This window comes from Balaenoptera borealis (genome assembly GCF_965194805.1).
Source record: "Balaenoptera borealis genome assembly, chromosome: 14".
Taxonomy (NCBI): Eukaryota; Metazoa; Chordata; class Mammalia; order Artiodactyla; family Balaenopteridae; genus Balaenoptera; species Balaenoptera borealis.
In genome coordinates, this window is record NC_138875.1 from 47,510,547 (window position 1) to 47,525,109 (window position 14,563).

Below are 14,563 nucleotides of genomic sequence, written 5' to 3' on the forward strand. Positions count from 1 at the left end.
GGAGAATCTGTTTGCTTATTTGTAAAATTCAGATAATTACAGTCCCCTCGGGGGCTATTGTGAGACTTAAGCGAGAGGGCGGTGTTTTATAAAGCGTAGCATCCTGTTCCAGGGATCCACAAACTTCAGTCCTGCTGCCTGAGTTTGTATGGCCAAGAATCTTTTTCACATTTTTAAATGCTTTTTTAAAAATCGTAAGAATAATAAATAATCTTTTTTTTTTAAATTTTTATTTATTTATTTATTTTATTTTTGGCTGTGTTGGGTCTTCGTTTCTGTACGAGGGCTTTCTCTAGTTGTGGCAAGCGGGGGCCACTCTTCATCGCAGTGCGCGGGCCTCTCACTATCGCGGCCTCTCTTGTTGCGGAGCACAGGCTCCAGACGCGCAGGCTCAGTAGTTGTGGCTCACGGGCCCAGTTGCTCCGCGGCATGTGGGATCTTCCCAGACCAGGGCTCGAACCCGTGTCCCCTGCATTGGTAGGCAGATTCTCAACCACTGCGCCACCACGGAAGCCCAATAATGTTTGACCCTTGAAAATTATATGAAATTTCAATTTTGATGTCCATGAATGAAGTTTTATTTGAATGACCAGAGCCATGTTTATTCATCTACTGATTGCCCACTTTTGCACTTCGGCAGCAGAGCCGAGTAGGTTCAGTGGAGACCCTGTGACCTGAAAAGCCTCAAATATTCACTCTCTGGCCCTTTACAGAACCCGGGTGCTGAGCCCTATGTTATTCAAGTTAGGAAAATGCATGCGATTCACTGCCCCCTCCTTGTACACGGAACTTTTTGAGGGGAGGTTTCCTCTCTTTGAACTTCTGGAACCTCCTCCTGGTCCCCGCAGTGATGAGTTAGTGTCGGGGGGAAGCCACAGGGGTGGCTTTGGGCTTTCGGAAAAAGAGAACGTTCCAGTAAGGGTTTCGTGGGCTGTTGGGATTGATGGTGAGCTCCGCACTGCTGGGGGTGTTAAGGGTAGCGGTCACTAGTTTTCTGGGTCGCTGTGGAGCAGGATGTCACGCCATTGGCCCTATTGACATCTGGGGCTGGATAATTCTCTGTGGTAGGGGCTGTCCTGGGCATCGTGTAACGGTTCGCTGCATCCCTGGCCTCTGGCCACTAAAAGCCAGTGGCATCCCCTCTTCCAGTTTCAATGACAAATGTGTCCAGATGTTGCCAGATGTCCCCTGAGGGGGCAGTACCACCCCGGGTTGAGAATGAATGTTGGAGAGCGTTGAAGCATTATGGGTGAGACTACAACACTTCCAATGTCCAAAAAAGCTGTTGGCACTAGAGGCTTCATGAGTTGGAGTTGGCTTCCCTGGATGGGTTGTGTCACCAGCTCCGGGGTCTCGCATGATCCCAGACTTAGTCCTAGCCCCTGTTTTGTAAGGTTGCTGTGAGCATTAGATGAGATATCCACGCATCTACAAAAGACCTGTTTGGAGATTGTATTCATTTCAGTGCTTTCCTGTCTGCTTTAGGAACATGTTAATTTTGTTATTCCTGGACTGAATATTAAGAGGGGAAATTAATAATAAATTAATAGGGAGAAATACATATTTGAATAATTTTATAGAGCCTGTTTTTTAAGAAAACACATTATGGAATAATAATAGCATGTTATATTGTGGATCCATTTTGTCTTGGGGAAGAAGACTTCAGAAAAGTTTCAGTTGTTTAAAAATATGAAAATCTCATAAAGTAATACAGGACGCCCATGGCTGTTTAATATTGGTAGTTAGCATGTGTTAGAGATGTGCTTTACAAACACGGTTTCAGGAATTCTCATAGCCACCCTATGCGGGTAGTAGATACTCTTTTCCTTGATAAGGAGAAGGGGGACAGAAGTTCCCTTTTCTGAGATAAGGCGGAGACGGAAGCTCAGAGATGAACGGATGTTACGGATGGACTTGATGTGGCCTTGAAATCCCATTCCTGTGGGTTCGGATGGGGAGGACATTGCTGCTTATTCCTCTCCCTTAGGGCAGGTCCACGAGAAAACAAGACACTAGGAGTGGAGTTAAAGAAGAGATGACAGTCTTCCTCTAGTCTGTAGATTTCATTGCCCTCTGAGAGTTCACCTAGAAAACCACACACTGCCCTAACCCTACCACCCACAGGATGGAATGTGACCCTTGTTTGTCTCTGGCCTGCTGCCCCCTCCGAGCTCTGTTCCCATCTACCTCTTGGGGTTGGATCCCCACCATGGCTCCCCTCTGTAGCGGGAAGGCTGGAGGTAAAAAGGCCCCTTGACCCCTAACCTGTCACTGGGACACAGATTTAGAACACATCGGTCCAACTTATATGGCGAACTTGGGACTTCCCTTTGTTTGTTTTAGTTAGCTAAAAGCTAACTAGCAGCGCTTGCTCTGTGCCAGGGCCAGTATAAACGTCTGGATGTTTGCAGCTGGCAAGTAGCAAAATATCACCCTGTGTCCCAAACTCGATGGCTGTTGGAGGCCCAAGTTCTTACTTCTCAGAGAGTCCTAGCGATTTTCTCTTTCTCATTTTGAAATATGTAGAGCAGGCAGGGTATACAGGGAATGGTATACTTTGCACCCACATGTCTGTGCCCACCTTCACATTTTACCCTGTTTGCTTTAGATTCCTTTAGAAAGAAATGAATTATGACAAATAAAATCAAAGCTACCTGTAGGATTCTTCCTGATGCTTTTCCTGACTCACCTTCCCCTGGGGTAGCGACTCTCCTAAATTTGGTGCTTATCGCTACTTTGTATATTTTTATATTCTTACTACATATGTATGTCGTACATTAGCCTTTGAATTCATACCTTATATATAAGAACAGTCATCAATCATGCTTTGGATTTTTGGTTTTTGTTTGCACGATTTAGACTGCAGTGCACCTTGTTGCCAATCTGAATGTGGAATGTCGTATGAATAGATTTCTGAACTTACTAAAGATAATAGTCATTCCTAGGTTGATTTATAATTAAATTTCTCTTTCAGCCTTACATGAAAGTTAAAGAAACTGAGTATTTGTTTGTTTTGAGATGGAACCCTGTGGATAGATGTAGCTCCAATTCTTCCACTTTAATGCTTTTTTTTTTTTGACTAAGTGAACATTTATTGGTCCATTTCTCCTATTGATGGGCGTTTAGGTAGTTTCTAGGTCCTGCAGTTACAACCGTGCTGCAGTGAACATTGCTGCACCTGTTGACTGGGGCGCCCATGGGAGAGTTTCCCAGGGAATATACCTGCCATGTAGGATATATCTACTTTTACCTTTACTAGGATTTTCCGAATTGCACTCCAAGGCGACTGTACCAGCGTCCACTGATACCTATGTAAGGGGGTTGATGCTCTGTATCCTTGACTTGAGACAATCTTTTCTTGCCCATAACAGACTTAGTATTGTTTGCTAATTTGATGGGTCTGACCTAATATCTCACTGTTGCTCCAAATACGTTTTTGAGATTAGATACTGTGTGAGATTTAACAAAGTCCAAATGTCCTTTTCTCTTGATTTTCTCGGATCTGAAAAGAATCCTTTAAACACGAGATTAGTCTGGATTCTTGCAACCTCAGTATCTGCAATACTTCCCATGCATCATCCAGGAAGTCCTTCAATTGTGAAGCTGTGCTGTACGGCGTCATTCAGACAGCTGTTTTGAGGTCTCCCTATTTCCGGGGCCTCCCTTTCTCCTTCGTCCCAATTTCTGGTTCTCCTCCCCAGGGCAGGCTGCTCCTAAGGCTGGCCCTGGAGCTTCTGAAATGCCTACTTCAGGCAGCTTCTGTCCACTCTCTTCCTCCTGTACTTGGATCCCCATCAGGGCCGGGTAAAGATTTTTATAACTAACGTCAATGCTGCATGAGTTCTACTGAGGCTTACTCATCCTGTGATGATGTCAGTAGGAAGTAGGGAAATTAACTCGGGGTGGGGACGGTGGCGACAGGTGGATAGCACTTGGTATGACGGAGATTTCAGCCCACTGGGTAGTTAGCTGTGTATGTGATGAGCCAGAAGAACACGGCGAGAGATAGTGACTTTCTCATTTTTAAGTATAAAAAGGAAACACAATTATATTAATTTTTATTTACATTTTTAGTGTGTTCTTGCCCTTGATCAAATTAGAGAAAGATACACTTTTTTTTTAATTGAAGTATAGTTGACTTACAATGTTGTGTTAGTTTCAGGTGTACAGCAAAGTGATCAGTTTTATATATATATTCTTTTTCAGATTTTTTTCCATTATAGGTTATTAGAAGATATTGAATATAGTTCCCTGTGCCATACAGTAGGTCCTTGTTTTTTATCTATTTTATATATAGTAGTGTGTATCTGTTAATCCCAAACTCCTAATTTATCCTTCCCCTGCCTTTCCCCTTTGGTAACCATAAGTTTGTTTTCTATCTGTGTCTGTGAGTCTAGAGAAGTATATACTTTCGATGGGCTGATTTTACTTGGTATAAGACACTCTATATCCTGCAGTAAGTATATTGCAATTTTGTTTTTTAATTCAAGGGTATATTGAAACAAACTTCACAGAGAATTAGACGAGAATATAAAAATCAATATATTCAAACGTGTACATGTTTCTTGCGAAGTTAAGTTAGTGCCGGTGATTTGTGGAGCCTCAGAACTCTCGGGCTGTCCCCCCACCCCCTGCTTCACTTGAGAGTTTTTCATTCACAATGACCATTTTAATGGAAATGTTCAGTCCTTAGAAGAACCTGGAATGTGCATTATTTAGATTTTACTGGACAAGTGGGATTTGTTTCTTCTACCCCAGTTATCAAAAAGATTAACCCTTTGACCTCTACACTCTAATCGCAACCACTCTGAAAACAAAGGGGTTATTTGTACAAAATAGTGGGAAAAGCAAGGCTTTATGCCAAGTGGGACGTTTCTCGGTTGAAGGAGGTGGCAGTCACGGCACACATTTTTTTCCTTGTGTTGCAGGCGTCTGTGGAGGCTTCTGGTGAGATCGCGTTATGCAAGACTGGATTTCCTGAAGATGTTTACAGCGCAGTTTTGTCCCAGGACGTGCTCGAAGGACAGCCTCTTCTCAATGGTAGGATCTCAAAAGATACATTTGTACCCACAGCGTCTGTGCTCTTGAAATGCTGTTCCACGCTGCAGTTAAAAAAAGTCTCTAAATGATCTCTACTGTACAATAAGTATGAATTTTTCACTGTCCCTGTAATGAAACTGTAGGGACTTTCTTTTAGGATTACAGAAGAGCTCACGAATCTCTTATGTACATACCTGGAAGGCTCCCAATCTCTTGAAAACATCAGAGACCTTTCATTTTTCATTTACAGTGGAAACCATCGCACAATTAATTTTTACAATTTTCTGCCTACATTTTACTTATGTTGCAAAATCATATTTACCAAATATCTGATTCTCCTGCTTTTAAAAATTATTTACAGCTGTCATCTACTTAGTATTTTGAATCAAAGAAGTGGCTATAATATTATCTCTGCTGAGACATGTCAAACTTTAATATTTAGCAAAATTATAATGAACAGATTTAGCAGGTAAAGCCTCAAGACAGGAGCATGAAATCCATATTTTTATTATGCCATTGTTTATAGAAATTACTAGATAGCTGCTTTAGTCGTAACATATGTGAATTTCCAGTATAGACTCATCTCCTATCTAAATATGGATCAAGGTCATTATAGTTATCATGTGAAAACTCTTGCCAATAAGTCTAGATTAAATCTGAAATAAAACTTGAAATCAAAAGCAAAGTTCAAAGTCCCTTCTGTCACCTCTAATTGAAAGCAAATAAAATTTTGGGTAGTAATATTTTCATGGACTTATTTATCATTACACAAAATGTCATTGAAATAGGAAAGCAAGAAGAATTGATTAAGAAGTTGTATTTAGGTTCTAATTTCCCACAAATCGTGCATCTCTCTGAGCCTGTTTTAGACAGTCGCTTTTAGAAAATCTGAGCGACCTCAACTAATTAATTTACACAGGGCTCTACCACACAGCCTTCATTGAAGTGTCTCTATAGCTCTGACAAACCTTAGTGGTACCATACTTAAGAATACCATAGACAGAGGACTTTGAAATGTAAATGGACCCTACTAAGCATCTGTGGTGCAGATTATCTTTTATTTTCATTTCTGTTCTGACTGTGATTTGCTTACACCTATGTGATCTTTCTGAAGTTGATTTATTATTTAAAGACATCCTCCCGTCCCTGCCTCATCACATGGTATTTTAATGAGTAGATGTTAAATCAGTCTGTCTCAATGCTGAATTGCTATCTCATCAAGTGGTTAATGGTTGATGCGATAGAGGTTTAATTCAAATCAAAGTGTGTAGATTTTTTTTTTTTACTTAATGCAAGTCTCAGAGTTCTGCACATTTGTCATTTTCTTTAAATCTGTAAATTATTATGTGGCATCCTAGGACCTATGTGACCTTAAATATTATTTGAATGCTGAAAAAATATATTGATATGATTCTAAAGAATAATTCAGGCAGAGCAAAAATGTCAGTGGAATTTGTTGCATTTTTGCATTTTATTTTTGACATACATTTTTAAATGGATAATTCCTTCTCCTACTTTCTCCTTCTAAAAGCTTGTTGAAATTTGCTGCTTATAAATGAACACATGGTCTGTCTCTAGAAGCCATTGATTTAAGATGAAATACATTGGCATGCCGAATAGTTTTGAAAATGAAAACCTGTTTTTTAGTTATTAGATAATGATGGTGACAGTAGAAACCGGACGCAGCTGATTGCCAGTGTCATTTTAGTGTAACCTAGAAACTTGGGACTTCGCTAGACTTGTAAATATAAAAGATTGAAAATGCTTCTGACTTTGTGCTCTAGCCATCTCTGAGGGGAGTGTATATGACAGTCTCTGGTAGAATTTCTGCGCTTTCCGTGTACCAAGTTATTACCATTTTTATCTTTTAGCCTTGTTGATAAAACTGTTCCTCTTGTGACACACCATTATTTTGTTTCTTTATCATTCACAGAATATGTTAAAGAGCACCAGCATCTCAATGTGTGAAACAGAAAGTTCATAGTATTGATTCGTAGAAAAAACTTTTCTTTTTGGAAGGAGGAGGGCTTTTGTGAAACATCAGCATTCCTTTTTACATGAGTGTTGTCACCGGTTATGTTTATTTGGGAGAATCGTTACTTAGAAGAATTCTAGTTATTTATTTATTTATTTTTCCCTTTTCTGTCTTTTTGGAGTTTTTAGTGAGATGATAATCCAAAGTTGGGTGTGTCCACTGAACCCAAATAAATACCATGCCATAATTATATTCACGAATTCTACGTTCTGCGCTAAGTCCATTCACCATGTATATTCTAAAGCTGAGAGGAATCTATTGCAAGGCCAACCAGAGTGATCACTTTTGCCATGGTTTTATGATTTACAGTCTTCAAGGAAAGAAGTAATTGTGCATAAGAAATATGCAACAGTTTTCCAAGGCATTTGCCTCATGGCAGGCTCTACCATATTAAGGTTGACATTCGAGTCTAAAAACCTGTTGAAGTCATGACTCCTAACTCCTGATGCTTCCTTTAACTTCCCACTGATGACATTTGGGGAAAGGAAGACAGTAGTCCAACCGTATGTATAGGATGGTTTCATAGTGTACGTTCCTGGTGCACTAGACTTTGTACAAAAGTTTAACATTTGGGTGTGTAAGTGCCATGAAAGCTGATCCTTTTTCAAACAGTGAAGTCACAATCTTTGTGAAGGTGCTTGAAAAACATCAAGCATTGGATAGAGAGAGACGGTGTTATAGTCATGTTAGAAAAGCGGGCTCTAGTCTAAAGAACGTCCTCTTCTCCCCATCTTCCCCTTCTGTTTTCTGCTGTTGTAATGAATTTCATAGAAAGACTGGACCCAATGAGCTAGTGCTATCCCTCCAATTTCTCTTACGGTTTTCATCAGTGAGTTTTTGGTAAAATCATAAAGAGGGCAAATGTATTTTGTGATAAACCTTCACATTTCACATTATATCATGTGGAATATTTCCACTCTTTTGAAAAGAGGTCAGTACTTCAAAAAAATGGTTATCTAGGCCTCTGTTCCATTTTGTTAGCAAAACCAGATTTTACTTAACTGTGCCTCTATTTTTGCACTTACAGGTGGTTTCCAGTTTTTCTCTTACATAGTGTGCTGCTGTGGAGATTCTTTTTTAGCAAACTCTGATTTTTCTTTAGGGATATTTTCTTTGGGGATTTGTGTTCAAAAGTAAAATTACTAGGCCAAAGGGAATGGAGAGTGTATTTTTTTTTTTTTTTGCATTTTTGTAGAACTCTCCTTTTCAGGGCTGAAAGTATGTTAGTTCTTTTCTCCATCCTCATTACCATTGAATTTTACAATGTTTTTCATTTTCTTACTTCCCCTCAGGTGAAAAACATTCCTTTTTTTATCGTGTGGTATTCTCTGTTTGCCTTTTGTAAATCAGGATCAATTTTAATATGTTTAGGTCGTCATTTTTACCTTGCATTTTTCTATTCTGTTTTAAAAGCATTTCTTGCCAACCCCCTCATTTTACAGGTAAGCAGATTGGAGCTCAGAGGCATAATAGGCTTTTCCCATGACTGTACAGTTCTTTAGATTGTTAACTATAGGTCCGGAATTAGAACCCAGGTTTCTGATACCTAGTTTAGTGATGATGGTGATGATGATAAAAAGCTATTATGCAATAACACAGGGAAGAGTGAGAGCTAGCCTATCTGTCCGTGTGTCTCGTGACAAGTTTATCTTAGAGTTGGTCTTCTTTATTTCCCACTTAACACCATGGTTTGTGTGTTACTAGACGCATTTGGGAATTGGTGACTCTAAGGCAAACAAACCCCCCTATGATTAAAAAATATCTCTCAATGATTGTCGCTATGAGTATTTTGTGCATACCTGTTTACAAGCAGAAACTTTTAGGGCTTTAGAAAATAATATTTAGTCTTGAATATTTAACTTACACTCCACTGAACTAGAAAAAATCTCTTGTGGGAGCACATTACTTGAAATAAAATAACTGCAATCATAAATTTTCATTCTGTCACCAGCAGTGTATCTGACACTAGGAAATAACAACCATGCTGCGATATCAGCAGAGAGCATCTAAGCTGTTTTTAGGGTGGATGTGAAGAGTGATTTTCCTGTGTGTTTTGCATTGGTGGTCCGCATGCTTAGACATCTTGCTAAGTAAACTCCTCCAACTCTGGTCAACATAAATAGCAACCTGCAATTACCAAGAAGCTCTTCAGTAATGCATTCAGACTCACCAACTCTGGGCAGCCCATGATGATTATTTTCAACTAGATGGAATTTGATTTAGATTAGTTTACTTACTGATTGAGGCTTGTCTGCATTAACATGGTGAGAGGAAGCCATCATATGGTATCTTTAGATACCAGTACTGAAATTTTTTTATTATCTAGTAGGACTATACAACTGCACTACTTTTTTAGTAATAAAAGTGCTTGTGTATGTTACGCATTACTGAATTGGGAAGCCATCTATATTTTAAACAGTTCTGCTGTGTTCCAGGCTTGTATGAATATGTTAGGAAACCTTGGCTTTTGTTTAAATTAGTGTGTTTTTTTTTATATTTTGGTAAATCTTTTTTTTGTTGTTATTGAATGTGTAAATGTTTTAAGATATTTAAAAGGTAGGTTTCTAAACATCTTGTTTATACCGTTGGGCAGCCCTTTACACTTTACTGATTCCCAATTGATTGTGGGGAAAAGGTGTTAAGGACTGAGATTGTTCTCTTGGATATTGATGATAGGCTCTTAGGAGTTACAAATGAAATAAAGATTCTCAGGGGTGGAGAACTTTTTTTTTAATACCTTGTGGCATTTATCTTTTAAAGAACTTTAAGGATGTAATAAGATCAACATAAGAACTAAGAAATTTCATCCTTGTTTTCATCGTAATCATTTAGACTTTATTTAAGACTTGGAATTTTTTATATCCCTTTCAATGTGATGTATTTTAGGTCCAGGTTTCTTAATGCAATGCTGCAAACCAAGATAAGCCAGTTTGGTTGGTCTCTCTCTCTTTTTTTTTTTTTTTTTAAAGTCCTTTTGCAGTTATTCATAGCCTTCAGTAATTTGGAGTAGCTGAGGTTTGCCGTCTCACAAACTAGCAGCCAGATCTGTGATAAAGAAAGTAAGTCACACCTCACCTGTGCAAACATATCAGCAAGCAGGCACTGAACGGTTTAAAAATCTGTCCTCCTAAGATCAGGGAGGCCCTCTTGGTCTGTCCTTTTAGCCTGTCTAGTAAACATCTGGTGGAGAGTAGAAAATGAACACAATAAATAAGTAAAATTTACTTTATGCTAGATGCTATGGTGAGAAATAATGCAGAGAAGGGAAATAGGGAGAATGTGTGGTTTTGTTGTTTAAATAGGATGGTCGGGGAGGTGTCATTGCATAGGAGACATTTGAATAAGAATTGATGTTGCACATGGTCCAAGAGCTATAGATAACTGGGAGAGGAACATTTGAAATAACAGCAAACAGCAAGTGCAAAGGCCCTGAGGCAGGATTGTGTCTGAAATGTTGAAGGGGCAGCAAAGAGCCTCCATGTGACAAGACATGGAGAGCGGAAGGGGCAGAGTAGTAGGGAATGAAGTCAAATGAGGCTGGAGCAGTGGTGGGCCACGTTGTATGGGGTCCTGTAGACCACCGTGAGGACGTAGGCTTTGACTACAAGGAGGTAAAAAGCTATCACAAGGCTTTCAGCAGAGGAAAGACATGATCTGACTGACAAAATAGTATTATTCTGGCTGTTGTGTTGAGAAAAACCCCAAAGGGGATATGAGGGGAAGAGGAGACAAAGTAGGAGGCTAGTGATAATCTAGGTGAGAGAAGACAGTGGCTTGAACCAAGGTAGTAGTTGTAGAGGTAAGAAAAGGAGGTGGACGCTGAATACTAAAAAAATAATTTATTGAAGTTAAATTTACATAACATAAAATTAACCATTTAAAAGTGAACCATTCAATGGAATTTAGTGCCTTTCAGTGTTTTGTAAGCACCGCCTCTATCTAGTTCCAAATAATTTTTACCACTTCTAAGTAAAACTCCTTATCCATTAAGCATTTTCTCCCAAATCCTCTTCAGTTCCACAGATCTTTTGTGTCTGGCTTCTTTCACTTTAGCATGTTTTGGAGGTTCATCCAGATTGTAGCATGTATCAGTACTTCATTCCATCTTACGACTGAATAGTATTCCATTGTACGTATGTATATGTGTATATAGTTTACAATTTGTTTACCCATCATTAATTGATGGACATTTGGGATCTTATCACCTTTTGGCTATTGTGAATAGTGCTGGTTTGAACATGGGTATGCATATACTTTTTTGAGTACCTTTTTTTAGTTCTTTTGGGTATATACCTGGGAATGGAATTAAGAGGTCGTATGGTAATTCTGTGTTTAACTTTTTGAGGAACTGACAAACTGTTCTCCACAGCAGCTGAATCATTTTGCATTCCCACCAGCACTATGCAAGGGTTCCAGTTGTTCAGCATTCTCACCAAAACTTGTTATTTTCTGTTTATTTTGATAGTAACCATCCTAGTGAGTGTGAAGTGGTACCTCTTTGTGGTTGTGATTTGCATCTCCTGAACGACTAATAATGTTGAGAATCTTCTCATGTGTATCATTGGTATATCTTCTTTAAAGAAAGGTCCTTTGCCCATTTTTTAATTGTTTGGTTTTCATTTTTGAGTTGTAAAAGTTTTTATGTATTCTGGATACTAGACCCTTATCAGACAGATGATTTGTAAGTATTTCTCCCATTCTCTAGGCTGTCTTTTCATTTTCTTGATAATGTTCTTTTATGCAAAAAGTTTCTAACTTTGACGAGGTACAGCTTACCTGTTTTTCCTCTTACCGCTCTTGCTTTTGGTGTCACATCTAAAGAATCCATTGTAAAATCCAAGGTCATAAAGATTTATTCCTGTGTGTTCTTTTAAGATTTTTATGATTTTAGCTCTTCTCTTTAGATCACTGACCCATTTTGAGTTATTTTTTGTATGTAGTGTGAGATAGATGTCCAGCTTTGTTCTCGGAATATGTTTTGGCAGTAGAGCTGACAGGATTTGATGGATTGGTTGTGAGAAAAGAGGGGTCAAGGATGACTCCGTGATATTTGGTCTGAACCCTGGGTAGGACGTTAGTCACTGTGATGGGAACGATCGAGAACTTGGTTTGAGTGTGTGGAGATGAATATCAAAGATAGGTAAGAAGACATTTAGTTGTGGGTTTGGCGTTTAGTGGAGTGGGCTGGGCTCTAGAGTGGGGAGTCCTAAGTGTATGAAGGAAAGCCGTGACCCAGGGTGAAATCATAAGAGGATTTTCACTAAGTGTGAGGAGGAGAAAACCAAAGAGAGAAAGAAATGGTTTCGTATGGTGCCTTTGAACACTCCAGGGTTAGGAAGTCAGGATTAAGAGGTGGTGTGGAGATAAACAACAAGGTCCTACTGTATAGCACAGGGAACTATAGTCAATATCCTATGATAAACCATAATGGAAAAGAATATGAAAAAGAATGTATATAGAGAGATATATATATATGTATAACTGAATCACTTTGCTGTACAGTAGAAATTAACACAACAGCAGGTTCCCACTAGCTATCTGTTTTACACATGGTAGTATATTTATGTCAAACCTAATCTTCCAATTCATCCCACCCTCCCCTCATCCCCTGTGTCCACCCGTCCGTTCTCTATGTCTGCGTTTCTATTCCTGCCCTGAAGATAGGTTCATCTTGCTCTTTGATGACCTAGGTGGGTGGGATGGGGTGGGGAGGGAGGTCCAAGAGGGAGGGGACATAAGTATACATACAGCTGATTGACTTCATTGTACAGCAGAAACTAACACAACATTGTAAAGAAATTATACTCCAATAAAAAAAATTAAAAAATAAGTTTACATTGTAAATCAACTCTACTTCAATAAAATAAAATTTTTAAAAACCCCAAAAGATTGGTTTTATGCCTTTATCAACATGATAATGGGCATTTCCTCTAAAATTTAGATAGTTTTTGACTAGGGTCTCAAATATTCGGGATATATGGCTGTTAAAATTTTATGCAGGAGCTTTTTCATCCCTTTACAGTTATGATTTCTTATTTTAAAGATATGACTCAAAAGGAAAAAAAGAGGAGAAATGGAGACCGAGAAAGAGTGACCAGAGAGTTAGGGGAAAAGTCAGTAGGATATGGTGTCTTCAAAGGCAAATGAAGGAGTGTTTCACAGGGAGGGAGTGACCATCTGTGCCAAATGCTACTGACGGGTCAGCTCAGATGAGGACTGAGAATTCACCATGGATTTCGCAGCATGGTGGTAGCTGGACGTCTTTGACTCAGGTGTATTCCACAGTCAGGTGGAGGAAGGAAGCTGGCTACAGACTGAGTGTTCCTTTAGAAGGAAGGAGAGAAATTGGGTGGAGGTTGGAGAGGGAAGCAGGGTCAACCAAGGATGTTGGTTTTTTTTTTTAATTTTTTTTTTATTGAAGTAAAGTTGAATTACAGTGTTGTGTTAATTACTGCTGTACAGCAAAGTGACTCAGTTATACATATATACATTCTTTTTCATATTCTTTTCCATTATAGTTTATCACAGGATATTGAATATAGTTCCCTGAGCTTTACAGTAGGACCTTGTTGTTTAGCCATCCTATATGTAATAGTGTGCATCTGCTAATACCAAACTTCCACTCCTACCCTCTCCCACCCAAGGATGTTTTTTGTTTGTTTTTTAAATTGAATTGTATACTTTATTTATTTTTACATTTATTTATTCTTTATTTTTGGCTGTTTTTTGGGTCTTTGTTGCTGCCCGCGGGCTTTCTCTAGTTGTGGCGAGCAGGGGCTACTCTTCGTTGTGATGCGCGGGCTTCTCATTGTGGTGGCTTCTCTTGTTGCGGAGCACGGGCTCTAGGCACTCGGACTTCAGTAGTTGTGGCACATGGGCTCAGTAGTTGTGGCTCGCGGGTTCTAGAGTACAGGCTCAGTAGTTGTGGCAGACGGGCTTAGTTGCCCCGCGGCATGTGGGATCTTCCCGGACCAGGGCTCGAACCCGTGTCCCCTGCATCGGCAGGCGGATTCTTAACCACTGCGCCACCAGGGAAGTCCCAAGGATAGTTTTTAAGGATGGGAGTAACATGTTTGCATGTTGATGGCAAAGACTCCAGTAGGGAGGGAAAGTGATGGTGCAGAAGAGAGGAGACAATTACCAGGGCAATATCATGGAGTGGACTAAAAAACTAAGATCATGTGGGACTTAGAAATCTGTACTTATGATGAGCTCCGCAGATGTTCTTATGTACCTGCATTTGGGCACCACTCTAGCCCATTTTGTTGAGTTACTCCTAAAAGGGTTTTAAAATCCTTCCTTTCAGCTTGATGATTTTATGTCAGCAGAAGGTTTGCTGTACAGAAATGGCAGCTAGGATAAAAATGAAACCCTTGTGGTGTTCAATGATGTAAACAGTGTTTTCATCGTTGTAGCATCCTTGACAGATGGTTATCCAGTTTCTGCAAGAATACCACTGCTCCTCCCTCCCCCCACAGGAGGAAGAGC

General features: G+C 39.5%; 1 protein-coding gene and 1 long non-coding RNA gene across 2 annotated transcripts in view; one reads left to right on the forward strand and one right to left on the reverse strand.

Moving 5' to 3' along the window:
• Positions 1–14,563, reverse strand: part of LOC309610902 — a 913,322-nt gene that overhangs the window by 493,159 nt on the left and 405,600 nt on the right. The window lies entirely within an intron of this gene.
• Positions 1–14,563, forward strand: part of CDH2 (cadherin 2) — a 213,813-nt gene that overhangs the window by 24,879 nt on the left and 174,371 nt on the right. The window contains exon 2 of the mRNA XM_082354202.1: positions 4,929–5,040. Within this exon, the coding sequence (XP_082210328.1) occupies positions 4,929–5,040 (112 nt within the window). The remainder of the gene's footprint in view (positions 1–4,928; positions 5,041–14,563) is intronic.